This window comes from Crotalus tigris, unplaced genomic scaffold (assembly GCF_016545835.1).
Source record: "Crotalus tigris isolate CLP2741 ecotype Arizona unplaced genomic scaffold, ASM1654583v1 scf7180000017550.10884619, whole genome shotgun sequence".
Classification (NCBI taxonomy): domain Eukaryota; kingdom Metazoa; phylum Chordata; class Lepidosauria; order Squamata; family Viperidae; genus Crotalus; species Crotalus tigris.
Genome location: NW_024096468.1, coordinates 1,541,004 through 1,568,085, shown reverse-complemented (window position 1 = coordinate 1,568,085; position 27,082 = coordinate 1,541,004). Strand labels below are relative to the sequence as shown.

The following is a 27,082-nucleotide window of genomic DNA, read 5'->3' as shown; positions in this document are numbered from 1 at the left end:
AAAACAATTGGTAACACACTACACTGTGAAGGACTGAAATCCTGCAGCACCCGCAAGGTCCCCTGCTCAAGAAAGCACATGTACAGGCCTGTCTGAAGTTTGCCAGTCAACATCTGAATGATTCAGAGGAGAACTGGGTGAAAGTATTGTGGTCAGATGAGACCAAATTCAAGCTCTTTGGCATCAACTCAACTTGCCGTGTTTGGAGGAGGAGGAATGCTGCCTATGACCCCAAGAACACCATCCCCACCGTCAAACATGGAGGTGGAAACATTATGCTTTGGGGGTGTTTTTCTGCCAAGGGGACAGGACAACTTCAACCCTCAAAGGGACGATGAATGGGACAATGTACCATCAAATCTTGGATAAGAATCTTCTTCCCTCAGCCAGGGCATTGAAAATAGATTGTGGATTCCAGCATGGCAATGGCTCAAAACACACGGCCGAGGCAACAAAGAAGTGGCTCAAGAAGAAGCACATTAAGATCCTGGAGTGGCCTAGCCAGTCTCCAGATCTTAATTCTATAGAAAATTTGTGGAGCTGAAGGTTCAAGCTGCCAAACGTCAGCCTCAAAACCTTAATGACTCGGAGAGGATCTGCAAAGAGGAGTGGGATAAAATCCCTCCTGAGATGTGTGCAAACCTGGTTGCCAACTACAAGAAACATCTGATCTCTGTGATAGCCAACAAAGATTTTGCCAACAAGTACTAAGTCATGTTTTGCAAAGTGGTCAAATATTTATTTCACTCATTAAAATGCAAATCAATTTATAACTTTTTTGAAATGTGTTTTTCTGGATTTTTTTGTTGTTATTCTGTTTCTTACTGTTAAAATAAACCTATTAAATAAACCTATTAAAACTATTAAACATTTAGCCTGATTTTTTTGTCAGTGGGCAAATGTACAAAATCAGCAGGGAATCAAATAATTTTTTCCCCTCACTGTATTACCAATACTTCAGACTTGGATTAGCTGCCTTCTATCATAAACAGTTATTTCAAAGAGCATCCTTTGAAGGTTTATGGATATGAGAGAGGGCCAACTTGTAAGAAAGATAACTACTTATCATCAAGTGTAACTCCATCTTATTTTCAGGAATGCTGTCTGGGAACAGAAAAAAAATTAAGAGACTTTTAGCATCTGCAGGAATCCGAAGGGAAGGGAAGGGAAGGGAAGGGAAGGGGGAGGAAGGGAAGGGGAAAGGGGAAAGAGAGGGAAGGGTGCATTTTGGGAGGGAAGTAATTCACAAATAGACATAAAGTGAGGGAAAGTGATTTAGAGAGGAAATATGTGATTTCATGATTTTGTCTGCTGTGGGATTGGGTCAAAAATTTCCTGTGTTTGGTAGGTAGATAAAAAGAAAAACACAAGTTACAGGGATAAGTAACTCTTATATTCTGAAAGTGTGAAATGAAAAAAACAAACCCAAATTTAAAGGTCACACGGACCTCCATTCTATCCCCATCTATCTGCCACAGATCTTCTAATCATTAACAATTAGAAGTATAGCCTCAAAAGCAACTTTCTCAGGTAGAGCTATATTTATTTCTAGCAATTTCTCAATATAGTTACTGATCCCTTGTTGACTTCTTTTCATTTATGAAATAATGCTCTGATCCCATTAATGGCATGATAACTTTTATTCTTCTGTTACAGAAGTCTGCAGTGATGAAAGACAGGTAATAAGTGAATTTTTTGATGGGTTTTAAAGATCCCACAATATAGAAGAAAGTAATATAATACATTGATTGATCCTTAGCTTTTAAGAGCCCACAGTTATAATTTCTAGCAAAAGAACAGCGATGAGCACAAGCAAAGCAAGCAGCTGCTTAAAGCCCTCCATTTCAGAACTGGTTTGTTCCTTCTTGAATAATCCTATTGGCTGGGTATCTCTTTCTCTGGACAATTCCAGGCCTATCTACATTTCTTTCAATAAATGGAGCCATGCAGATTTCAAGAGCAAAAATGGATTTTAGAAAGGGCAGAAGCTGGCAGGTTAAATGGTTAGTAATAACTGCTGTTCTGGTTAATGCAGCTGCCACCTATTCTCCACAACGTGAACTGAGGCATGCAGGTTAGGAGTGCCTGGTTATTTTATTTCCAAATAGAAGATGCGGCTATAGTTTAAACTCCTCAAAGAGATATAGAACATAAATATTTACCATTAGAAAACGTCGGGAGGGTAACGTGCTGTTGAAGGTGCCTCTCCCCTGTTTAACATTATAAAAAAGTGGTTTAGAAACAGTGTCCAGCAAGGAGTTTGGTTTCTTAAAAATGTAAATATTCCCAAAGAACAGTTGAATCATAGATTTTCAGTGATATCCCTCCCTGGTTCCCCATCCCAACTACACATACAATTCTAGATAAAACCAAGTCATTTGGCCAATGGATCAATTTAATTTCCTTTTCACCAACAATATTTTTCCTCTCTGTTCACTAGTGTAACTCTCACTTTATTAAAAACTATCTAGTGGGTTTTTATAGGTATAGGCAGAGAAGAAAAATATGTGGACAATAGATAGAAATTAGTATTTAATACTGTTAGTATTTAAATGTCTTTTATAGCTAAATGTAAATGCAGCTTTGAAAAAGTTCTTTTTTATTAGAAGATAGATCAACACCCTTGGGTAGCAAGCAAGCATGCCTGTAAAACAAATTTGACTGTCCACAATAGCAAAGTGAACAATTTATTATGAAGCTAATAAACCAAATTCAGCTTGTGAATTAAGTAGCAGTCAGAAGACACAGGACATAGTAGTCCTTAAAAAAAATAGAATTCTAATACATTCACCAGCTGAAAAAACTCCTACTGCAGTTTAAAATGTGCATTTAAAGGCCCTACTCAAAGACTTTAAAAAAAAGGAGCAATAGAAAAGGAAAAAGGATGATAAGGGAAGAAAGTGAGTTCACATAGCACTTAATAACAAAGCTTTATTTCTTTAGATGCAAGCTAAATTAATTGATTGATTTAATCTAATCAAATATAAATAGAGGTTGTCCTCTTTTACCAAACATAATTGGGACCTACAACTTGGTAAGTCACAGAGTAAAACCACAATTGTGCTTATGATCTTCAGCTTTCCATTGCTTTACACTGCAAAAATTGTGTATAGTTGCTAAATGAAGGCTACTTATATAAACTTTCAGCTACAATATATTTTAAAGTATTTACTAACCTACGGTATTCCTATGAATTTTACTTCAAAAGAAATTGCACCAAATTTAATTATTCTAAATGAATAATTACACTCTAACTCTAACCTAATTCTAATAAGTCTACATAGTATACAATATATGGAACCGTAACCTTAATCTTTGTAATAAGAGTTTCTTAGGATAGGAATGCATTTTTCAAATCACCATTACTTAGATCTTCCGATATACATCTGAAGTGTTGAACCTGCATGCATCTGTTCATCTAAGAGTCTTGAAAGGTATTTGTTTCTAGAGATAATTTATACGTTTTCTCTGAGAATTGTATATACCAGATAAGCGATCTAATTCCTAGGAACCATTCATTAGGCATGTAGTCTATGATCTACAATACATTGATGAACAGGCTTTTATAGGTTTCCAAATTACTATCAAACACTTGCAAAGTTCACAGAGAAATAGCTAATTGGACAAGACTAAGCCACAGTTCAACAAGCTGGCAGCAGAAGAGAGCATGCAACTGGGCAGTGCAAACCAAGCATGTGGAACAAATTATTCCAAAGGGAGTAAAGAGAGTCATAGCGTCTGAGTGCAGGCTTGTTAGATCTAATGAGAACCAAATCCCAGAGTCAAGTAACATTGTGGAGAAAAGACAGATGTTCCCTGAAAATGGAAAAGAGAATAAATGGACACTGATATTCTACTCTCTATTGCTCCATAAAATCTAATGTGTGCCTTCAAGGGTCACCTAAGTAGTGCAAATGGGTGTGACCCTGAAAACACAGATAAGCCTCTAGGTAGCTTTAAAGACTAGCTAAAAGAATGCAAATGAACAGCTGTCTGCAGGAATATAAATCTTTCCATTCCCCACCATCCAGTCAGAGCTGAAGAAACTTCTTGGATGAGAAACAAAACGGTCTTCAAAGAAAAGCAAGAAAGTTCAGTTGCCTTGTGAAAAAGCATCTTTGGGATTTGATGCCATACTCATAGTATGGCTAGGTTGTTTCCAGCACTATATTATGATAATTTGGCCCTTCTTGGAAAAGCCATTGCATTAAGTGGTAAGAGGCAAGTGGTGATTGGCCAAAAGGTATTTACTAATAATGCCATTTCTTGGTTTGTGTGTGATGAGCCAGTTTGATATAATTTGGTGATTAAAGCTGCAAGGCTAAAAATGGGAGATCACGAGTTTTAGTATTTCCATAGGTACAAAATCTGCTGGATGTCTTTGGATCGAATTCTTCCCCTCAGTCATAGGATGAAGGAACTGGCAAATCACTTCCAAATATGCTGCCAACAAAATTGCATGGATTTATCCAGGCAATTGCCAAGAGTTGAGACTGACAATATTAGCTAGTTGTAGCTTATAAGAAACTTTTCCTGAAGTTTCCCTGAAGACACAAGTTTATTGAAGACATCCAACAGATACAAACTATCTCATTATCATCTAAATCCCAAAAAATTGTTCAAGGTTTAAAGCATCTGAATTGGCATTGGAATAGAAGAGGGCAAATAAAGTCAAAATTCATAAAGAGGCAGAAGCTTCTTCTGATCAATTAAAAGACAGAAGAAAGATTCAGTTTATTTTAGATGTATTTATACCTTTTTTAAACCTCTGTTTCACAAATCCCAGGTTTTGATATTGACTAAAAATATTCACAGTACATACGAGTGTGTGCTTACTTTTGGATATATCAAAAAGTGGTTTTTATTTTTGAAAAGGCAACTGGACTGATTTTTTAATTTTTTGATACCGTCACTAACTATCCTTCCATCTCCTACACCATCCAATACAACTGATGAAGTTTCCAGGGTAGGAAGTGAAATGTCTTGTTCTTCCTCAAAAAAATCAGTCCAGTTGCCTTTTTAAACATAAAACCACTTTTGATAAAACTAGATGACTGAAAATCTTCATAGACATCTAGTTTTGGATAAGTCAAATCTACTTATGGAGACACATGTCTAAAAATTACATCTTTTGGGGACTTCTACAGCATTTTCTATATATAGCTGCCTTTCAAACGTGTCCAAAAACTTCAATTGGTCCAAGTTATTACAGCCAGACTATTAATCAGAACATATTATATAAAACATGTGACTTTTTTTACGTTAGTTTCATTGGTCTCAGATCCACTTTGAGACCCAACTCATTCTACATGTTATAACCTACAAAGCCCTATCCAACAATTTTTGAAAGACCATTGACTTTTAAGATCTTTGAGAGATCTGTTCTCATTGAGAATGTGAGAAAAGTCCTTCCCACCAGTTACTCCAGATGCTGGTACCACAGGAAGTGAGACATGGCAAGCCTTCTCTACTTTCTTTCTTTCTTTCTTTCTTTCTTTCTTTCTTTCTTTCTTTCTTTCTTTCTTTCTTTTCTTTTCTTTCTTACGCTTAACAGGCAAGGCTAATTTTATACAGACTGACTCCTGGCTTTTTAACCGGCTTGCTTGCGAAAGTACATTTTAATTGTTTTAATTGAATTATTTTATATTTTAATTCCATTTTAATCTACATTTTATTATTAACAACCCCAAATGCTATTTCTGACAAAGTCATGATTTAAATTCATTAAATTAAGGAAGCATTAGTACCATCAATATGTGAAACACATTTATGCTTTCCATTCCGCTGCACAATGTGTTAGACTAGCTGTCTACAAAATGAATGTGTAGCATAATGGGAAATTGTATAAGAATAATTATGAACAATTGTGGATAAAGGTACAAAAAGACTTAAATGACTGGCAAAAACTACAATTATCATTGTTGGGGAGAATTTCAGTAGTAAAGATGAATGTTCTACCAAAGTTTCTTTTTTTATTTCAGATGTTACCCATTTTGAAAAAGGATGCAAATTTGGAAGAGTGGCAGAAGGGTATCAATAAATTTATATGGGGTGGCAAGAAATCAAGGGTTAAGTTTAAGATTTTACAAGATGCTAGAGAAAGGGGTGGACTTAAAGCACCTAATCTGAAATTATATTATGATGCGGCCACCTTAACTTTAGTAAGTGATTGGCTCCATTTAACAAATAAAAATATTTTGGTTCTTGAAGGCTGGGATTTATCATTTGGTTGGCACGCATATTTAGTTTTTGATAAGAAAGTAGATTGGGTGTTTAAGTCACATATTTTAAGAAATGCCATACTTCGAGTCTGGAAGAAGTATTATTACAAATTAAACTATAAAATACCCATTTGGGGGATTCCTGGACAGGCAATTCAAGGGGTTTCTAAGGGGGTGAATTTTGATAATATTTTGTATAAAGAGTTGCTCATTTGGTCAGGTACAGATTGGCAATTAAAGTCTTTTGATTTGTTAAGGCAAGAAAATATTTTACAATCATGGTTTCAATATTTACAAATAATGGAGAGATGGAGGGTAGATAAGAAGGTGGGAATTACTTTAACAGATGAAAACTTGGTAATTCAGATTAAAGATCAGAAATTTGCTCATATCAAAAGAATTTATAATGAGTTAATAAAATTGGATTCGGAAACAGAGTTAATAAAAGATTGTATGATCAAATGGGCTCAGAATATACAGGAACCAATCTTAATGGATTCCTGGGAGATAATTTGGGTTAGAAATGTTAAATTTACTCAAGCACAAAATTTGAGGGAAAATGTTTATAAAATGTTTTATAGATGGCATTTGGATCCTAAAAAGTTATCTTGTATGTATCCGAATTTGCAACCCAAATGTTGGAGATGTGGTTCCTTGGATGCAACTTATTTTCATGTTTGGTGGACTTGCAAAAATATTAAAGCTTTTTGGATTATGATTTGGTGGAACATTCAAAAGGTTTTTAAAAGGAAAATTAAATTTACTCCCCAATTATTTCTTTTGGGTATTTTTGTGGATTTTGATGTTAAAGAAACTATTTTAATGCTGAATTTAATAACAGCAGCAAGACTATTGGTGGGTCAGTATTGGAAAAAAGATTCTCTGCCTTCTTTAGAAGAATGGGTATTCAAGGTTTCTAATTTAGCAGAAATGGCTAAAATTTCTGCTTATTTAAAGGACCATTCACAAAAGAAATATGTCTCTGTATGGAGAAGATGGATAGAATACATTCAGAAGAAGTATGGAACAACAAAGTTTCATTTATTTTATGAATAATGGATTTTTATTAAATTATGAATTGAAGTTTGCAGAGAGTTAAGGGTTATTATGATTTTGGTTATTGTATAAGTAGTAAATTTAAGTTGATTATGTTTAGTTTTTTTTTGTGTGTGTGTAACCCTGTACTGAGCTCTGGGAAGCCGGGGGGGGGGGGGAGGGGGAGAAGGGGGTGGAGGGAGGGGGGAGTATGGGTAGTATGTTCAATAGTTCAGATAAGTAGGAATAGTTTTATATTTTTAAGATTTTTATTTTATTTTTTTTGGTGATAGAGGATTGCTCGGGCATTTTCCCCTAGACCGCATCCGATTGAGAAGAAGAGGAGAGGGATAAGCAAATAGAAAGATGGAGGAGAGAGGGAGAAGAGGAGGAGAGTGAGGAAGAAGAAGGAAGGGGGAAGTGAAAAGATGAGAGGGGGATGTGGTTTGGGGGGAAATGGGTGAGCAATGCCGGAATTTGTGTGTTGTATTTTAACTTGTTATGTATCTGAATTTTTTTTCTTATGACTGTAATGAAAATAAAATAATAAAATTTAAAAAAAAATGAATGTGTAGCACTTCATTTGCTAACAATTTTTACAGAAGATAAATAGCTGATACTTAGCAGTATGCTCTTCTCTAGCCTTTGACTCTAAGGATAAGGTAACCTTCATTAGGACTGATTCTGCCTAAAAGGAGAAAGTTACTCATTATTTACATTTTTAAAAGCAGCATTAAAAAGTTGGGTGGAGGAATGAAAAATGCCAGCCACAACCAAATGAAACTGTCATTTAAGAAAGCTGATTGCACTTCCTGCCTCCGTGTGATCTGAAGGGGACCTGTATTAGACTGCCTGTTCTCTTCAAATATACCACATTCAATTTCAAAGTGCTTGGCTGAGGGAGGGAGTTTCCATTTAGAAACTTTATTCCTTGTGAAATGATGAAATATGTCAGGGGAAATGAAGGATCAGAAGGGGGGGGGAGTTATAGCTAAAATGAAAAAAGGGCAGTTATAAATATCCAAAGAGGTATCTTAACCTCTTGCCTAGCTATAAATCTCTCCCTGTGCTTCTCTATGGAGACAGTGGGGTTGGAGGTTTGGTAATAACCCTGACTGCACAATTTAACAGTGTTTTCCGTGCAGGGCAGCTATGAACAGAAAATACACTACAGTACATGTAAATGGGATGCTTCAGCTGTTACTGCTGTCCTTCGCATTCATACAGCTGACAAAAACCAATCAGAAGACAAACTCAAACTATATAGCCAGCTTCTCAGGTCAATGAAGAGCTGTCCCAGATGGCAAATTCCCTCCATGTCCAATTCTGAGAGAATAGGCAGACCAGAAGCATCTTTGTTGTTTATTTAAAGACCCTGGAGGTCACCATCTATGACAGCTGGGTCTAAATCTGAACTCCAGGAAAATTAAGACTTTCACACTTATGGAGCTGCGGGAGGGCTTTTTGCAGAGTTTGTTGTGAAAATCAGGTTAAAATGTGTTCCAAGTTATTCAACATGTGGGTGAGGCCCTGTTAAGCTATAAAGGAGTCAGATTTCCAACTGAGTATATTTATTCATGAAGGAAGCACAAAAAAGTTCAATTGTCAAATACTTTTCACGTAAAGTGAAATATAACCTGACAAAACAATTATTACTTCTTAGAAACCAAAACTGTACTAATCAATCATCAAACTATCTTTACAAAGAGCACACTCCAGTTTTGACTTTGCCAACTACTCCAACAAAGGAAAAAAAAATCCCAGAATGGGTATTCTCTGGAGAATAAGCAATTCAAAATGAGCTACAATTGCAAATTTGTTGCATTATAATATCTATGCCTGGAAAGCCAGCACAATAAGGAGTATAACAAATGGGCATGGGTACAGAATGTTTTGAAAGCAGAACAAATGAAAGGAATTATCTGCCAGCATTAGTATGAACTCAGTTACGACATTCAAAGTTGATAGTTTATGTAAAATAAGAGCCACCAATGAACCATATTTTGTGAGCAGAAACATGCAAAACAAAACAAAAATAAAAATACATGGCAAGAAAGAAAGGAATGGCTCAAAGGCAATACAAGCAGTGAAGCAAAAATTTCACATAGTATTAGAATTTCATTTAAGGAAACAGAAAAGCTAATCATTACTCCATTAGACAAAACTAAAAATGAATCTTGGTCCATATTCAAGAACTTTCAAGCAACATTCTAAATTATATTTGGTTCAGTCAAATTACTTGGATTTATTTCCAAATATATTTGCTTAGAATCCATGTACTAATTCTTCTGAACTAAAACTGTCCGTATGCAAGCAAAATAATAGTACTAAATGAATAATTTGAAATATAAGCCAGTTGTATTCCAGCTACTACGTCAACAGAGAAGCCCTTATATTATTCTAATCCTCAGGGCAGGAGGAGGCAAGATTAGTCTAATTAAGGATAATTACAAGGATTGTTAAGCAAAAGTCATTCTTACATATCATCAAGGGATAGGGTATAGGCTGGCATGACTTAGGTCTAAATTCCAGCAATAAATTGTTACAGTTCCAAGAGGCTCAGACCACTCAGCAGATTCAGTTGAAGGGAACTGTTTTCAAATAAATTAAGACAGAACAAGAAAGGAAACATTTACAGTAATTTGTTTTGATCACTTTTTATGTGGGACTTCATATAAGTAATCTCTTAAACTGCATAGGTATATGAAGCCAGTAACAGATTTGTTCATGCTGAGAATAATTATTACAGTAAAACAATATGATTGGATATTGTTGTGAATGATTAAACCTTTATAATGTCAGTTTTTGGGCTGGAATAGGTTGCTTTGTTCTGGTAGATCAGAGGATATTATAGTCAAGCCAGGACAGTAGGTACCTTGAACATGATAAGACTTCATTCAATACTTTTAAAATTCTATAATTCCCTTGATGTAAGTAATCATGATAAAATACATTTGTGAGAAATCAGAAAATACAATCAGTGATGTTATTAGGCGAAATAGAAATTAACAAAAACAAATGTAATAATTTTGAATTATGTTTATTGATTAGTCGTATTAATAGGAACTGTATTTTTTTAAAACCATTTTAGAAATCAGGCACTTGGGATGAAATATAGCAGGGCTTTTCAACCTTTTCACCCATTGTACCACTTTTAGGATATGGCAACATTCGAGTACCACCAATGCCTAGCAAGGTGTCAAAAACTTGATGACCAAAAAAAAAAAAAAAAAGGAAAAAAGTGATAAAGTACAGGTAGTCCTCGACTTACAACAGTTCACTTAGTGACTCTTAGAAGTTACAATGGCACTGAAAAAAATGCCCCCCGAGCCACAGCCGAGCAAGACACCTGCCTGCCCACCCAGCGGCGCTCTTCCTCCTGTCTGAGGTTTTCATTGTTTTGAGCATTTCTGTTGAGGATTGGCAGCGGGGGTGGGGTGGGGGTGTTTGGTTTTTATTCTCCCCATCTGATGGGTGGTTGCAGCAGGTTTTGGTCAATTCACATGACCCTGGGACACTGTGACCATCATAAATATGAACCAGTTGCCAAGCATCTGAATGTAAATCACAAGACCCTGGAGATGCTGCAACATTCCAGCTGATTGGCGCTTCTTCAGGGCTCAGCAGAAGCACCAGGATCAGCGCCAAGCTCCAACTGGAGCCTGGCGCTGATCCTGGCACTTCCACTGAGCCTTGACAGCCCCAAAGAAGCGCCAATCAGCTGGAAAGCGGCACTGATCCTGGCGCTTCCGCTGAGCCCTGACAGCCCTGCAGCTCCAGCCATCTGTCGCTCAGGCTTGTGCGGTGCTACCACCAGTTCAGCTCATTTCCCTCCCCCGCTACCACTTTTCTAGGATGGTCGCATACCACCTGCAAGGTGCCAATGTACCACAGATGGTACCTGTACCACTGGTTGAAAAGCCCTGAAATATAGGATACAGGATTTTCTTTGCTTGTTCAATCAAGTTAAGTCCAGTTGGTGGAAGATCTGACTCCTTCAGCAACCTGTAGAATTTCAGATCTAGATTTCTATTCACTAGATCTCGGAGGATAGCCATTAGTGTCAATTTCCCCCGAAGAACTTTCTTAGGTCATTATGGAGCTATCTGTAAAGAAAGAGCTAGTAACAGTGCACTCCACTCATATTGAACTCTCTCTGTTGACTTAGCTCTGAGAAATAAGAAGCAACCTGTTTTGAAAATAGTTTGATATATGAACTTTTAAATTCCAAATGTACACAATATTCAACTAACACTTGTTTTCAATTAAACCAAAGTGTCCATTATTATAACTCCTATGTTCTCCTAAACCCACTGAACACAATCCCATCTGCTAATATTCCCAACATGGGGAAGAATTGATATTCTGTTTGTGAAATTTGAAGCATAGCTAAGTAGGAATGTTTCTCCGCAGCTAAGAGGCCAATTCTGTAAGAGCATTTAGAAGATTTTGTTCAAGCTATTCCTCAGATGCCCTTTCGTTTAGTTAAACACAGTAGTGCAAGATCCATGATGATATTTTCATATTTATATCTTTTTTTAAAAAAAAAACTATAAGGTTGTCTTGCTATACTAGTTTACCTGGGGAAAAGTTTCAATAAACTGAATGGATGTTTAATCCCATATTCAAATATTGCAAACACACAGTACAGATGTATGTAATGTGCATATATTGTATGTAGTGTGCATATATTGTATGTATGCACTTGCATGAACTCTTTATCTCAGTTTGATGTCTCCTTTTTCAAAGATGGATTTAAAATGCTTCACAAAAGCTACAGTTTGCACATTTATTTTTTTCTTCATAGGGGAAGAGTAACAGGAGAAAAAAAATAGCTTCCAGTGAGAAAATACCATAGAGGAAAATGTTAAACTCCCCTCCCTTAACATTGCAACTATAAAACAGATTTAAAACTTGTGGTTCTGCTCTTTAAAAAAACAATTGAAGTTCTCATCATTCCTCTAGTTTGATTCTTAGTGACACAGCATGACTGAATTGGTCCTCTGAGCACTCAACTTTGCTGGAACAGCAAAAGTCAGTACAGTATTATAGCCTCCTACAGTGTCAGTCTGACATTTCAACAAGATATATGACAAACATTGAAAAAAGAAAATCAACCTAAAGAACTCTCCATATAGAGATTTATCAGTCATTTCATCATCCTGATTCCTCACATTTGCTATGTGATAGGTCTGTGCACTTCAACGTGGAATTTATGGTGTTGATGAAAACTGGACATGTTGAATCAGTATAGTGAAACTCAACAAATATCACATTTTGTTTACAGCCAAGCTCAGAAAAGCAGAAATAAAGAATAAGCAAGCATGCACATGCAATTCTGAATAAACATTTGATGCTATTATGCATTTACTGTTCAAATATATACATATGAGGAAAATGGCACTGTATACAAGTAGTCCTCAGTTTACAATTACAATTGGGACCAGAATTTCTGTCATAAGTTCTTACAATATTAAGTCACGTCATCATGTGACTGGACCCAATTTATGACTAGTTTTACAACATCTGTAATGTCATGCAGTCAGTGCAAATCCTGTTAACCAATGACGTTTTTGCCACAAATCACATTCATGTGACTGTGAGATGCTGCAACCAGTCATAAATGCAATCCGACTGTTCAATGCCCAAATTGTGACCATAGCAGCAGGACAAAGTCTTCAGTTCGAATTTAGGATCGCAACTGACTTTTTTTGGAGGTTTTTAATTCAAACTGTTATTAAGCAAGTAGTCGTAAGTTGAGGACAACCCATATTTTTTCTTCCTTTTCCCCAACAATATTTCCTCTCCAATTATAACCAAAGATCAACTATTCAGATTGAAATAACAATTCCCAATAATTCTTCTGATTCTGCATTCTTCTGAATTCTATGATGAAATTCTTAGTTTTAAAATACTGCAAAATTATTACATATTTTACAATGCATATAAAATCAATATTTTTCAATAATATATGTATACAAAAATGGGATGATCAGATTTGTCAAAGAAGATAAATAAAACTCATACAGACCAAATCTTTGATTTTGTCTATTTCATCTCATAAAAATATTTACTATATGTACATTCCAAATTATGGTCAATTAAAAAGAAAAGTATCTCCCAGATTGCCCAGAGGATGTCTGTCTTTCTGTATTCAATAAAAAGCAGAGAACTCTAGCCACCATTGATTTTAGCCTGTGAATAGGGCAGATTTTTTTTTAAAAAAACCTATCTTATATCATTTGTGCATAACTTATAGTAGAAAATTAAAAATGAAACAAATGATGTACCCTGGTTTATCATTTTAATCAGGAGAGTTTTCTCTATCTGAATGTATGTATGAGGGTGTATGTGAAAAAATGTATGCCAATAAAAGCACACAATATAAAATTGGCAATCTTTACTGAACAGTGGGTGAGAGAAGTACTGAGCTCAGTTCTGTTTGTCCTCATATTGCCAGATTCCTCCAGCGGTAGAAACCCTTTTGCCTCTCAGAGGCCAAAGCCATTACTAGCAAAAGATGGAGGGAGAGATGGTGGAAGTAGCTGATGTCTATCATGTTATTCTATCATGCCCAACAGTTTATGGTGGGTAATGGGTAGATATTTTTCCCTCTCATCTTCTATCTGCACAATAGCTTTATGAGGATCAGAGGCAATTAATTCTGATGACAATGTATTTGATTAATCTGAATGAAATGTTGCCAATAATATTACAGTAAAGTTGTTTAATCTAAGATACCCTAAATTATGATTTCACACACTTGCTTTGAACCAAAACTTACCTATGCACGTTTTCCCATCAGAGTGTAGCACAAATCTCATATGGCAACCACATTTTGGACCTTGATCTGTATCATCACAAGTGTGCTGACAACCTCCATTACCATAGTTGCAAGTCACTGAGAGGGGTAAGAGAAGAAGTAAGAAATAGTTCCAAACATTATTATCATACTTAGCACACCAAAAGACTACGTTTGCACCATATAGTAATACAGAGCTAACTAAATCACCTTTACTGAATGAATCCAACTGCTGGGGTTCATACATCACACTAGGCTAAAATGTTGCAGCCTGGTGTGCATTCAGTGTGTTATGCAAACAAACCCCAAACAGGTTCAAGTTGCCAGATTTCTTGAAATAATTAAGAATTATTGGATTGAGATAAAACTTTATGCACTTCAGAATCACTCATAAAATCATCCAGAAGTATAGCATGATCAAGACCAACAGGGGAAAAAATAATATGGGGTGAAATTGAAATGAGGGGATGCTGCGATTTTGAAAATCTGTATGGGAATGATAGTGATATGTCATAGATCCGAATATAAACAAAGGCTATAGATCAGGGATGTCAAGCTGCCAGCCCGTGGGCCGGATACATCTTAGCGAAACTATGCCCACCCCATTGCCGGCAATAGCAAAAAAGTTGCAATACAGCGCGACACGTCACTTGAAGTTGCGAGTTTGATACCCTTGCTATAGATCAGGGGTAGTCAACCTTGGCTCTTTTATGACTCATGGGCTTCAATTCCCAGTATTCCTGAGCTGGCTCAGGAATTCTGGGAGTTGAAGTCCACGAGTCATAAAAGAGCCAAGGTTGACTACCCCTGCTATAGATGTTAGTTTCAAAGAAAAAATGATGAAAAGCAATCCGTGCTTTCTATTAAAAATGCTTTCTATTAAAAAAAATGATCAGGCTATAATGCTTATGAATTATTTCTTCTATTTTTTATGAAAACGTGTTCTTTTTAAAGAAGTGCATAACATTTAACTTTTCTTGCTATAATCCTTGGAGTTTAGTGGAATTGAAAATAGCAAATGCATCTACATAGAAGTTCAAACATCATGTCAATTAAAATGCTAATTTATTTTAGCAGAAAATATGTACAATCTCATCACAAGATAAGTATTGCAAACTGGAGGTTTCTTTTATGAGAAAGCTGTCCCTCTTTCATCTGAACAGAGTATTACATATGATTAATATGATTGGATATACAGATCGATGCAACTGCACAAAGTAATGTTGGCAGTTATAACTCCATGATGTCCTCCTCTTGATAAAGCACACTTCTAGCAAAGATCCATTATTTCTATATTAGTGTTTCTAAAACAACTAACTGCTATGTTGACAAAGGTTCCCTAGGTAAACACTTACATTTGCAATCTCGTTGATTCTTAGTGAGCTCAAAGCCAGGTCGACATTCACAGGCAATGCCACCTTTGGGGGTCTCACGACAGATGTGTGCGCAACCATGATTCTTGTTCATGCAGTTCATTCCTTCTAAAAGAGAAAAGAAGCAACATAAAAGCTACCTAAACACAAGAAACAGCAATAGGAATATATAATTCTGTTTTAGAATGAGTTGTCCAGGCAGTTCATTTTTGCTTAGCTAACCTCTTTACCTATCAACTTAAAGCAAATTTTAAAAAATTCAATAGGATTTACTCGCAAGGAACTGCACACCACTGTAGCCATTTTACTAAATGGCTTCAAAATACAGTCACTTTTTAGAACTAGAACTCTTAAGATTCGGTGGTTTCAGAAACAACTAAGGCTTTAACTCATTGGAGTGATATGAATTAACATGTACTGAATACAACGCAATATCCCGATTTAAAGATAAAAATGACTTGTGGTCAATCCATATCCCCTGGAAATCTTATCTTAAAGGAAAATTTCTGGAAATAGGAAAGAAAAATGAAAATTACCTCCTAACAGTTCACTGGGAAATCATTTGGTGCCATAATTTCAAGATATTGTTTGACCTATTAAATTAAAATCTGTGAGACATCATGTGTTGTAGAGCTGATTAACCAGTACCAATATCTTACTGTGCCCAGCCCTTAGTACATCATCGTATCCACTCTCAGAACAATGAATTTTCTGTGACACTCTCCCTATTATGTCCCTTAGCTAATGCCTTCTCCTTATACCAGCAGTCCAGAAACTCCCAGTCAAAATCCTTCATTTGTTGATCAGTGATGCTACAGGCTCTAGTGTTGTTTCTTCAGCAGAGTCAAAAAGCCTCTCAGGCTTTCTCAATAATGGGAATCAGCCAAAGCAGCTTTAGCTACAACACTGCTATCTGACCTTTCTAAGCTGTGAACAAAACAGGGTCCTGCTGACTCACATTCCTGGATTGTTTATGCTTTATTTGGACTTGAAGGACACCAGGTTCTGGGCTTTAGCTTCCATTTCTTCATGTTGGCCACCCACTCTAAGAGGCAATCAGAGCCAATAGGGTCATGCCCTCTGCATCATGGCTTGGGTATGCTGAAGAATACTAGGATCCATAGGGACTAGGTCTGTCTACTTCATTGCACAAGGCAGATGTTAAGGTCTAAATGGGATAGAAAGTATTTGTGAGTCAGACCGACCACAGGAGGGAAACTAAAGTCAATCTGTGATATAGAAAGAAGGACCACTTATTTCAGAGAGAGTCCTATTTTTAAGAATAATTTTAGTGATATTTTATTATGTTTCATGTGGTTGTTTTCATTACATTCTCTTTACATATTTTTGCTGCCTGTTAGCTTGATCATCCCATTTGGACAGAAAGACAAGATATCAAACACTCACAGTTGCCTACTGAACATGCTATAGTCTAAACCAGGGGTGTCAAACTCAATTTCATTGAGGGCCGCATCAGCATTGCAGTTGCCCTTGGGGGGCCACGTGGGTGTGGCCTACTGGGTGGGCATGGATGGAGTGGGTGTGGCCTATTGGGTGGGCATGGCCAGCTTTACATTGTTCGCGTCAAGGGTGCCTGTAGGGGCCTGGGCAGGAGTGGGACAGATCTGAGGGTCTCTGGCAGAAGGGGGTGGGACAGGGGCAAGCATCAAGGCATGGTGCATTTCTTCATTCCTCACAAAGGGTGACACCTCCCCAGCATGCACCCAAGGGTGGGGCCGACACAGCAGGGGCTGGTTCCTCGCTGTTTCTAGACAGTCTTGTGGAGCTAAGACTGAATGCGTTTCAGCATAGATGGCCACCACAAAATTGTACATTGGCTCCCGGCTGGCTTGGGCCAGGGCCAAGGCAGCGGGGGCCGTTCCCTCACTGTTTCCAGGAGGGCTTCACGGGCCACATGAAACCACTTCGCGGGCCGCATCCGGCCCCCAGGCCTTGTATTTGACATGTCTGTTCTAAACCATCTGGAGTCACATTTGAGAAAATGATGTATTCTACTTAATAATGTAGAAGTATCTGTAAAGAATATTTCAGTAAAGTGGAAAACACTTGAAAGATTCCAGTAATTAATCAAATCCATTATCTCAAAACAAATGAGAGTTAAGAGAGAGAGAGAGAGAGAGAGAGAGAGGGAGAGGGAGAGAGGGAGAGAGAGAGGGAGAGAGAGAGGGAGAGAAGGAGAGGGAGAGGGAGAGACTATCTAAAAGGTGAACAGTAGAAACCCTTTTGCCTCTCAGAGGCCAAAGCCATTACTAACAAAAGATGGAGGGAGAGATGGTGGAAGTAGCTGATGTCTATCACGTTATTCTATCATGCCCAACAGTTTATGATGGATCAAAGAGTGTGAATTATCAATTTAAGCTGTCTGGCACAATGATGCTTTATTATCTGCATCACAGGTACTATTTTAATGGGTAGATATTTTTCCCTCTCAAGTGACAGTAAAATATATGATTAGAGCAGAACCAGTATGATAGCTTCCCTGAATACCAGCTTGGACAAGGAGGAAGAGCCAGCTTAGGGGATGTTGGAGGGGGATGTGGAGGAGTTGTAGAGAGGTTGTAGAGGGGTCTGAGCCAGGAGCGGAGACCAGGCACAATGGAGAGGTTGCAGGAGGAGTGGCTGGATGAACAGTCAGCTGAACAAGGAAAAGGAGAGGCGCAGCTCAGCTGGAGCACTCAGAGGTGGGTGTGTGTGTATATAGGAGAAGGTGTGCAGCTGCAGCTGGCCAGCAGAGGAGAAATTACCTGATCCGTGAAAGCACGGCACTGAGAGAAGGCAGGCACAATGGAAGTCAACAAGGCTACTCATAAGGCGGCAGCCTCACTTCTCCTAATGAGCTGTACCAACCAGAGGCTATTTAGCCCAGCACGTGGAATAAAGCGAAGCTGAGAACTCTCTGCTTCTTGCCGTGCATTTGTTCAGCTGCTGTGATTCTTTTTGTGGATTTAAACTTTGACTATGCTGCTGGATTTGGACTCTGCTTCTTGGACTTGGGACTTTGCTTCTGGAAACTTGGACTCGGATTTTGGCTTTGGTGAACTGTGTTCGACTATGGGCTTGTTTTGACTTTGAACTTGGGGGGGACTTTATGAGCTTGTTTTGTGTTCCCTCATTGTGCTGGTTCCTGTGTAGGATGAATCCTTGGAAAAACTATTTGGAGCTGACAAAGTCTCAATAAAGGCTTCGCCCCTTGAGGCGTGTGCGTGTGTGAGCAAGACAGGAAAAACAGACAATGTATTAATATGATAAAATATAGTGTTATCCTACTATGAAAATGGCTATAGCATTATATGCTGATAGACTAATCAATGTTTGTCTGTAAACAGTCTGTTAAGAGCCTGCAATGATTGAGAAGCACATAAATCAAGAACATGTAACAAATAGACTTAAGCTCAGTAACATGTAGAACATAATCTCTTGCTAATACAAAAGTAGAACTTTGGTTGCATCTAAAAAGCTGCAGTTGTTAAGTTGGTATCACGGTTGTAAAATGAATTTGACTTCTCCATTGACTTTGCTTGTCAGAAGGTTGCAGAATGTGATCACATGACCCTGGGACACTGCGACCGTCATAAATATGAGTCAGTTGCCAAGTGTCTAAATTTTGATCATGTGACCATGGGGATGCTGTAAAGATGAAAATGATCATGTCATTTTTTTCTGTGCTATTGTAACTTCAAACGGTCACTAAGCAAACGGTTGTAAGCTGAGGACTACCTGTTCACCAAACTGAATGCTCTTCATATTCCTATTTTCAGTCTTTATATATTATTTAGTACAGAACATAGTTTTTCTTTCACTCTCAAATGTTGGATGGTGTCAAGCTGAAAGAAGGAAGCATAAAAGAAAATAGAAAACAGCTGATCAAAGATATCACATATCACACCAAGGCAGCCCTTGGTATATTATCTTTCTTTCTATGTAGCTTTCTGTTTCTTAGATTATTTTGCACTGAAAGCTCCCTGTCCATTCCCACACTGAAGATATGGAATTGATTCAGGATGTCAGTTTAAATATCTGGACAGTCAAACCGTGAACCAGTCAGTGCAACAGCTGAACAAATTACATTTTCACTCTATCAACAACAGGACATGGGGATTTTATTATGAAGACTTAAAAGACACAACTGAATCAAAAAGATAGCTGCAGAACTAACCTAACTCGGATTTCACAGGATGTCGGCACCAATCTGGAGCCCTTTCATTCCTGATTATTACTGTTAGTCTTGGCAGATGACAACATCTCTTAGCAGGAGAGGGTGCAGCTTTGTGTTTTCAGTTCCTTAACTGCCAGAGAATTGCTGACAAAAGCGGTCCTTTTAACAGGATCCATGCATTCCCAGACCAGCACTTCAGTGAACATCATTTGCTCATTTTTAATGCCAAACCTGAAGATATTTAATGTTTATAATTTAAGCAAATTTTTAACAAGAATCTCATTTCTCTAAACCTAACCAAAATTGCCATTACCGTTGTCTGTATCTTGTTTTGCGACCTTCTAAACCAGTAAGGAAGCAAGGTGCGAAGGGAAGGAAGTAAAATAGAGCACTTGGTATAAAAGGGGTAAAACTGTATTTAAAGGAGTGAACCATGCAGTGGAATAAAAGTGGAGCATGGTATAGGTTCTAGAAAATGGCTTCATTTGTTTTTACATTTATTGTATTATTTCACTTTCTTAGAAGCAGAATCTTTTGAAGAACTGTACTTTTTTAGAAGCTTGCTTACTGATCAACTCTAAATCCCCATGACCATTAAAGCAGCCACTTCTGAATATTCTGTTGATTAGCCTCAACAGACATCTCATTTTAACACAGGCATCTAGTTAGCAACAATTGATTTTGTTTTTCCTTTCGTGATCAACTATGTTGGAAGTCCAAGGTTTCTCATGCTGTTCTACAGCAGAAAGAAGAGCAACTAGAGAAACTAAAAAAAGCCATCTGGCTAATTTGCAGACCACATAAGTTATCAATTCAAACCTGCTTGGGAAAATGTGTTAGCCCAGCACCAAAATCTTTGCTTTTTAAATCTCAGAGCAAACCATAGTGATGAATGGGCCAGTATGAAAAATTGGCACTAAAGGACAACCTGTTTCCAAAGATCAAATAAATCCTGCAGTTTATTTATTTACTTGTATTTATTTATTTGTATGCCACTTGTTCATGAATGCTTAGGACAACAAAATATGAAATATAAATATGACATATTTAACTTTCTCAAAATAATAATTATATTCCAAAATGTAAATAAAAATTAATATTATTAAAAACTGTAAACCAGAAAATGCTGAATGATGCATCCACATGATTGATTGAATACAACTTTCAAAACAACAAAAAAGATATAAAGATATACTCCATATTAAGCTTATTGCCAATCAATCTTTTAAAATATCTGGTATTTTGGAAAAAACAATTTTAATTGCCTAAGATTAATGAACAGTAATATATTCAATTAAAACCACATCTCAGTACTTGAGACAGATGCACAGACTGGCTTTGTCTGAAGTTCTAGTTTACTAATATGACTAGAAAAAGTTTGAAAATTCTTAAGCCTATAGTTATTTTTGACCTGCAAATGAAACATTTTACATACATCTCTATGTCTCTATATCTGTCCTAAAAGTTATTTTTAGAATATCTTGTTCTATATATGATTCATTCAACAACATTTTTTTATATCTATACCCCTTTCTGGAAGATATGAAATACTGATTGGATTTAAAAATCAGATGAGCTATAACTCATGTTTGCTCCCGTTTGATCCTACATTGTTACCATTTTGATGTAAAGGTGTCTTAATACCTTTACACACACACACACACACCTATACACACACAATTCCTTTTTAAAATAATTTTGTTAAACTTATCAAAGTATAAAATACAAATTAAATTAAAATAGTAGGAAAAGGGGAAAGGAGAAAAAAGAAGAAAAGCATTGACTTTCAACTCTTTTTAGTACAGTAGAATAAAATAGTAACATTACAATCTCAATTTTTTACCTTTATGTACTTAGCCGCTTCTATAACAACAAATATGTCTAACCAGCAAAACCCAAAGTCAACATTTCATTTTTTTCCCATCTCAAGCACAAAATCCAGAAGCAGTTTCCAGTTAGAATATGTAGCTATGATTCCTATCTATAGGAATCTAAGAAAAGATGTAAGGGCTAAAAATGTGATTGTGATTTTAAATTCCTTCCTCCAAGTGTGGACCTGATTAAATCTGAAGAACTTTGGACTTAATATGTATAGGTAGCAACTGCTTTATTTCAACAGAAATACTGTCATATACTTGATTTAAAAAGAGACAGTTTGATGTAGTGGTTAAGGCACCAGCTGGAGATCAAGAAGTCCCGCCTTAGGCACAATGTAGCAGGGTGTCTTTGGACCAGTCTCTCTCTCTCCCTCCCTCTCCCTCTCCCTCTCCCTTTCTCCCCCCCCCCTCTCTCTTTCTCTCACTCAAGAAGGCAATAGCAAGCCACTTCTGAAAACATTGCCAAGAAAACTACAGGGATTAGCCCAGACAGTTGCCAGGAGTCAACACTGATTTAAAGGGGGGGGGGGAATGATTTAAAATCTTAATTTGAGGACTGCAATACTTTCTACATATGAATGGCTTTTTATCTCAAGTATCTCAAAACCTTTATCAATATAATATTATATGGTCTAGATATAATTTGTTCTTTAAGTTTTGGGCTCTATTGTAGTTAAATCTTTTTTAAACATCTATGATTTTCTTTATTCTTCATTGCTTGCATTTAATTTAAAACTTTTCTTTTCCTACAGAGATTAAAGGCACATTTTAAAATAGTCTATTCTGAATGAAAGCTGCTCAGGGAGTACATATATGCTTAGAAGCTCAATTACACATTTTTTTTGTACTTCAATTTCCCCTTACCCAGAATCAATTATGAGGAAAAAGCAGTTCATACAATGCCTTTTATTTCAAAAGGCCTTAGTTCATTTTTTTTCACTGTCTCTGGGAATATATTTTAAATAGCACTTGTGTGAGTTGACTCAGAACATTCGAGGGGGGAGGAAGGCTTATATGGTGCAAAATTGGAGCTACAGCTTTCAGTCTTTTTATTCAAACTTCTGTGATATTGTGGGAAAATAATGTTTTCTTTCTAATATTCCACACAATAAAATATTCTACCAGATTTCCATCTTATCTATCGTGTTCTCTAACAAAGAAGCATTAAGAAAAGCCCCAAGGAATGAAAAGAAGCTTTGAGATCATACTCAAAGTAAAGTATTAAATTTCATCAAATAGTTTTGCAACACTACTCAAAAAATCACTTCACAAGGGTTCTGACGTTTTGGATCTTGTGCTTTTCTTGTTGGTTTTCTGTATCATGAAAGTGTTACAAGAAAACCAAGACAATTTACAAAGTGAGAATGCTATGTGGAAAACTCTATGTCAGTTCAATCAGACTGTGAAAGTTGCTTTCACTCAATTCTCAGTTAGTTTACACTGAAGACAATACAGGTTTAAAGGGAGGCTGGCTACTGTAAAGTACAGAGATCAGATGTCAATTTTGTGAAAATAAAAAACATGAGAAAACTGAGCCTTCACAAAATTAAAATGGGAAGTTTATTTGACTAATATATTTCAATTCATCATACAGGTAATCCTCAATTTATAAATGCAATTGGAAATAAGTTGTTATGGTTATTAGTCGAGGTACCCATGTGCCCAAACCCAATTGTACATTTTTGTAGCAGTCATTAAGCAAATCTGTGATCATTAACCAAATGCCATGGTTGTAAGTCCTAACTCATTCTTTCAGAAATCAGCAAAAACTGTCAAAAACTGACAAAACAGTCATAAATCACAGCCATGTGAATGTGGGGTGCTGAAACTGGTCATGCAGGTGAGCCAGTTGCCAACCACCTGAATTGTGACTGAGAGCACAACATTTTACATAGCCAGGAATGTTTTACTGGCCCCTTGTAATTTTGAACAGTTATTAAGAAACCAGTCTTGAGTCAAGGATTATCTACTGTATACTATAGTTCGTTCCAGGGTGGATTTGATTTAAATCAAATCAAGTTAAATCACGATTTAAATCACGATTTGAATCACTAGTAAAAAGACTTGATTTAAATCAACTCGATTTAAATCATAATTTTTAAAGAGCAACCGTCTAATTCCCTAACCCTCCCGAGCTGGACTACCATGCTATGGAGGATGAGCAGGATAGGCCCGGTCCCCCTCTGTCATTTTGGAGCCAGGGGGAGTGACGGCGAAAGGCTCCACTGCAGTTGTTCGCTGCTGGAGGGGCTTTCTTCACATTTCACCCAACAGATCATCTCCCTGGTGGCAGCCACCGTCTCCCACTCCACCAAGTCTCCCGTGACTTGTGCCATGACTGGGCAGCGCAAGCCTCCCTTGCTGCCTCCTTCCGCCAGCCCTCTGTCACTGCTACTGGAGAGAACAGAGAATGAGGAGGGGAGTGGCTCTGCGCAGCAATGCAGAGCAGAGAAGAGCACTTGCTTGCTGCCCTCCCTTGCCCCATGTCTCCCTTCTCTTTTCTGGAAATGGCAGCCCCGTTTCCTGCTGCTTCTCCCGCTGCTGCTATAAAGTTTGGCACACCACTGCCCAGCTCCTCTCTTTTCCCAAAAGCATTTTTTCACTAACCTGCTTTCCAGCTCTGGCATGTTTCTCTCCTGCTGCAGGGAAATGGAGTTTGTGGGGCTAAAAAAATTTCAGTCAGACCTTCCAACGTCTCGCAAAAAAAAAAAAAAAAAAAAAATCTCACAAGAAGTTGGAAGGTCTGACTGAACTTACATTTATTTAATACTTGGGTCATTTTTTTTTCTTTTTTGCACCTATCTTTTTTCTTTGTTGTTGTTAGTACTGGATGTATGTTTTTTTTTCTGTTTTGTATTTTATTTTTGTTGATAAAACAAAATAAATATTTTTTAAAAAATATTTTTTTAAAAAAGCAAGATAGTTATAATAAAACCTATTCAATAATTTTATAATAATTAAGACATTAAATCAAAACAAGATACCAAGGAAAAGGCCAAGTAAATATCAAAACATCTTTAATTCTTATGCATAAGGAACTGTAAGAGATAATGAATGATGAAAAGGGATTATAAAATGCTCAGAATTTGATAAATAGCAGGAATAAGGAAATACAGAAAACAATAGGAATATAGGAAAGGGAAAGATCATGAACAAGTTAAAGGTTATAAGGAGTTTAAACTTAGTATGGGCCAATAAAGGAAGGCAGCAAAAATTAACAAAAATATAGATGTTATATGCCCTAATTAAAAAGAAAGTGAACTTAAGACTTGAAAAGGATCAGATTTAACTGGATAGGAAAGCTGGAAATGAAAGCATTACTTGTTCATCAGTAATAATCAGCATGGGAAACAATGGGAGTCTGAATCAATTTATAGCTGAATCAGTAAAGACAGAAAGGATGCATTTAAGAAATGTTGTACTTAACATTCTTGCAACCTTAGAGTACTGCTAGAGTACTGTCTGCTGTCAAGAAAGAAAAACAAGATGAGAAGGGAACTGAAAAGTTATGTTGACAAATAGGGAATAAAATAAAGATGGAAATGAAAGTGAACAATAATTTAGAGCAAAGTTTGGTAAGCATCAATTTGATGTCTTAATTAGCCATAAAAATTGGAAGACCATACAGGAAACATAGTCATTAATTTCAAAAAAATTAGGTTTCCCCCCAATATATTTAGGTTTTTCACTCAATGTATTTCCCCCCAATAAATAATGGTTAAATACATGTTGCTTGATGCATATGTAGAGCACTTGCAGTTAATATCTAACTGTGATGTGCTGGGCAGTTATTTATTAGGCAAAAAAACTGGCAGAGACATAATAAAAGCAGAGAGCTGATTTGGTTTCACTGCCCTTATCACCACAGAATAAGCTCAATAGCATTGCCTGTCACTTCAAATTTATCATGGATCAATCAATTAAAACTACTTTGAAGTCTGAAATGCAGGTGTACAAATGGATCTCACTTGAGAACTCAAAAGAACAAAGTTACCATAATAAACAAGTACACTGGAGAAAAACGCATGGACTGAAGAACAGAAACATTCAAAACAAGATCCTCTACGGCCAAAGTAAACTTAATGGCAAGAACAAAGCCTCTTTATTTTTTTCAGGAAGTTATTTAAAACTTCAGAAAACAAACACTGGGGGCGGGCCAGGGTAAAGAACAAAGATGACACAAGAAGAGGCAAGTTCTATGGATTGTTATTGTAAGGTTTTTTTTTTCTCTAGTATCTTCTACTTCAGAAGCTACCTTTATTTGGCATTATTTTGAAAGAGACCCACAAGATCTTTGATGCCTGGATGAAAAAGCTTGTCTGGCTTTGCTGCAACTTTTGTAAATGACATAATAATCTCAGGCAAAAGGCTGTCTGCCAGAAAAATTGTATTAAGCAGAAGCTGCTTTCCCACAGCACAGCAATTGAGACTTTTTATATTAGGAAATTCAGGTGTCAAAAGAGTTTTTGTGGGTAGAATAGAATAGGAGAATAGAATTTTATTCCAGAACAAAGCACAGATCAAATCAAGGTTGAAACCAAGAGTTTATCAGAATTAAAGTTAATGCTCCAGGCTGGAAGAGGGTCCAAAGAGGGTAGCCATTGAGCTTTTCTGCATTTGAAGAGCTAAGGAGTCATTCTGGTTTGGCTGGGCTCTTGTGTCATGGTCTTCTTGGTTCTTTAGTCAAGACACAGAAAGAAAAACAGCAGCCAGGTAAGATTCCAAGCAGATGTAGCTCTGGGGGGGGGGGGGCAGATCCATGTTCCGAAGTCATTGGAGAATAACACCTACAACTCCTGATTGTACACCCATAGGTAAATGAATGATTAAGTCTTTATTACACTTATCTATTGCACAGTCAGGATTAGTTTATAATAAGAAGTAAGCCATAAGTATTAAATTGTTCCAAATATATAAAAATAAAAACCATAAAATCATAGAAATAATAGAAGTAAAAATAAGAAGCAAAGACACTGCCTCCACCTGAAAATACTTGAGAGCCAACACACACACACACACACACACACACACACACACACACACACACTGTTGTTACTTGCAAGTTGTGTCCGACCTATCGCGACCCCATGGACAATATTCCTCCAGGCCTTCCTGTCCTCTACCATCTTCTCGAGTCCATTTAAACTCACGCCTACTGCTTCAATGACTCCATCTAGCCACCTCATTTTCTGTTGTCCCCTTCTTCTATTGCCCTCAATCTTTCCCAGCATTAGGCTCTTCTCCAGTGAGTCCTTCCTTCTCATTAGGTGACCAAAGTACTTGAGTTTCAATTTCAGGATCTGGCCTTCTAAAGAGCAGTCAGGGTTGATCTCCTCTAGGACTGACCAGTTTGATCGCCTTGCAGTCCACGGGATTCGCAGGAGTCTTCTCCATCACCATATTTCAAAGGCCTCAATTCTTTTGTGCTCAGCCTTTCTTATGGTCCAACTTTCACAGCCATACATTGCAACTGGGAAAACCATAGCTTTGACTATACATACTTTTGTTGGCAGGGTGATGTCTCTGCTCTTTAGTATACATACATACATACATACATACATATATATATACCGTATATTCTGGCGTATAAGGCGACT

The 27,082-nt window shown here is 37.0% G+C and overlaps 1 protein-coding gene across 7 annotated transcripts in view; it reads right to left on the bottom strand.

Moving 5' to 3' along the window:
- Positions 1-27,082, bottom strand: part of SCUBE3 (signal peptide, CUB domain and EGF like domain containing 3) — a 134,054-nt gene that overhangs the window by 39,061 nt on the left and 67,911 nt on the right. For 3 of the 7 annotated variants that reach the window (XM_039339451.1, XM_039339423.1, XM_039339480.1), the window contains 4 exons: positions 15,414-15,539; positions 14,041-14,157; positions 2,163-2,210; positions 1,063-1,104 (listed from right to left, as the gene is read on the bottom strand). In XM_039339451.1, the coding sequence (XP_039195385.1) occupies positions 1,063-1,104; positions 2,163-2,210; positions 14,041-14,157; positions 15,414-15,539 (333 nt within the window). The remainder of the gene's footprint in view (positions 1-1,062; positions 1,105-2,162; positions 2,211-14,040; positions 14,158-15,413; positions 15,540-27,082) is intronic. The other 4 variants (XM_039339432.1, XM_039339440.1, XM_039339461.1 and 1 more) reach the window with 4 other exon arrangements.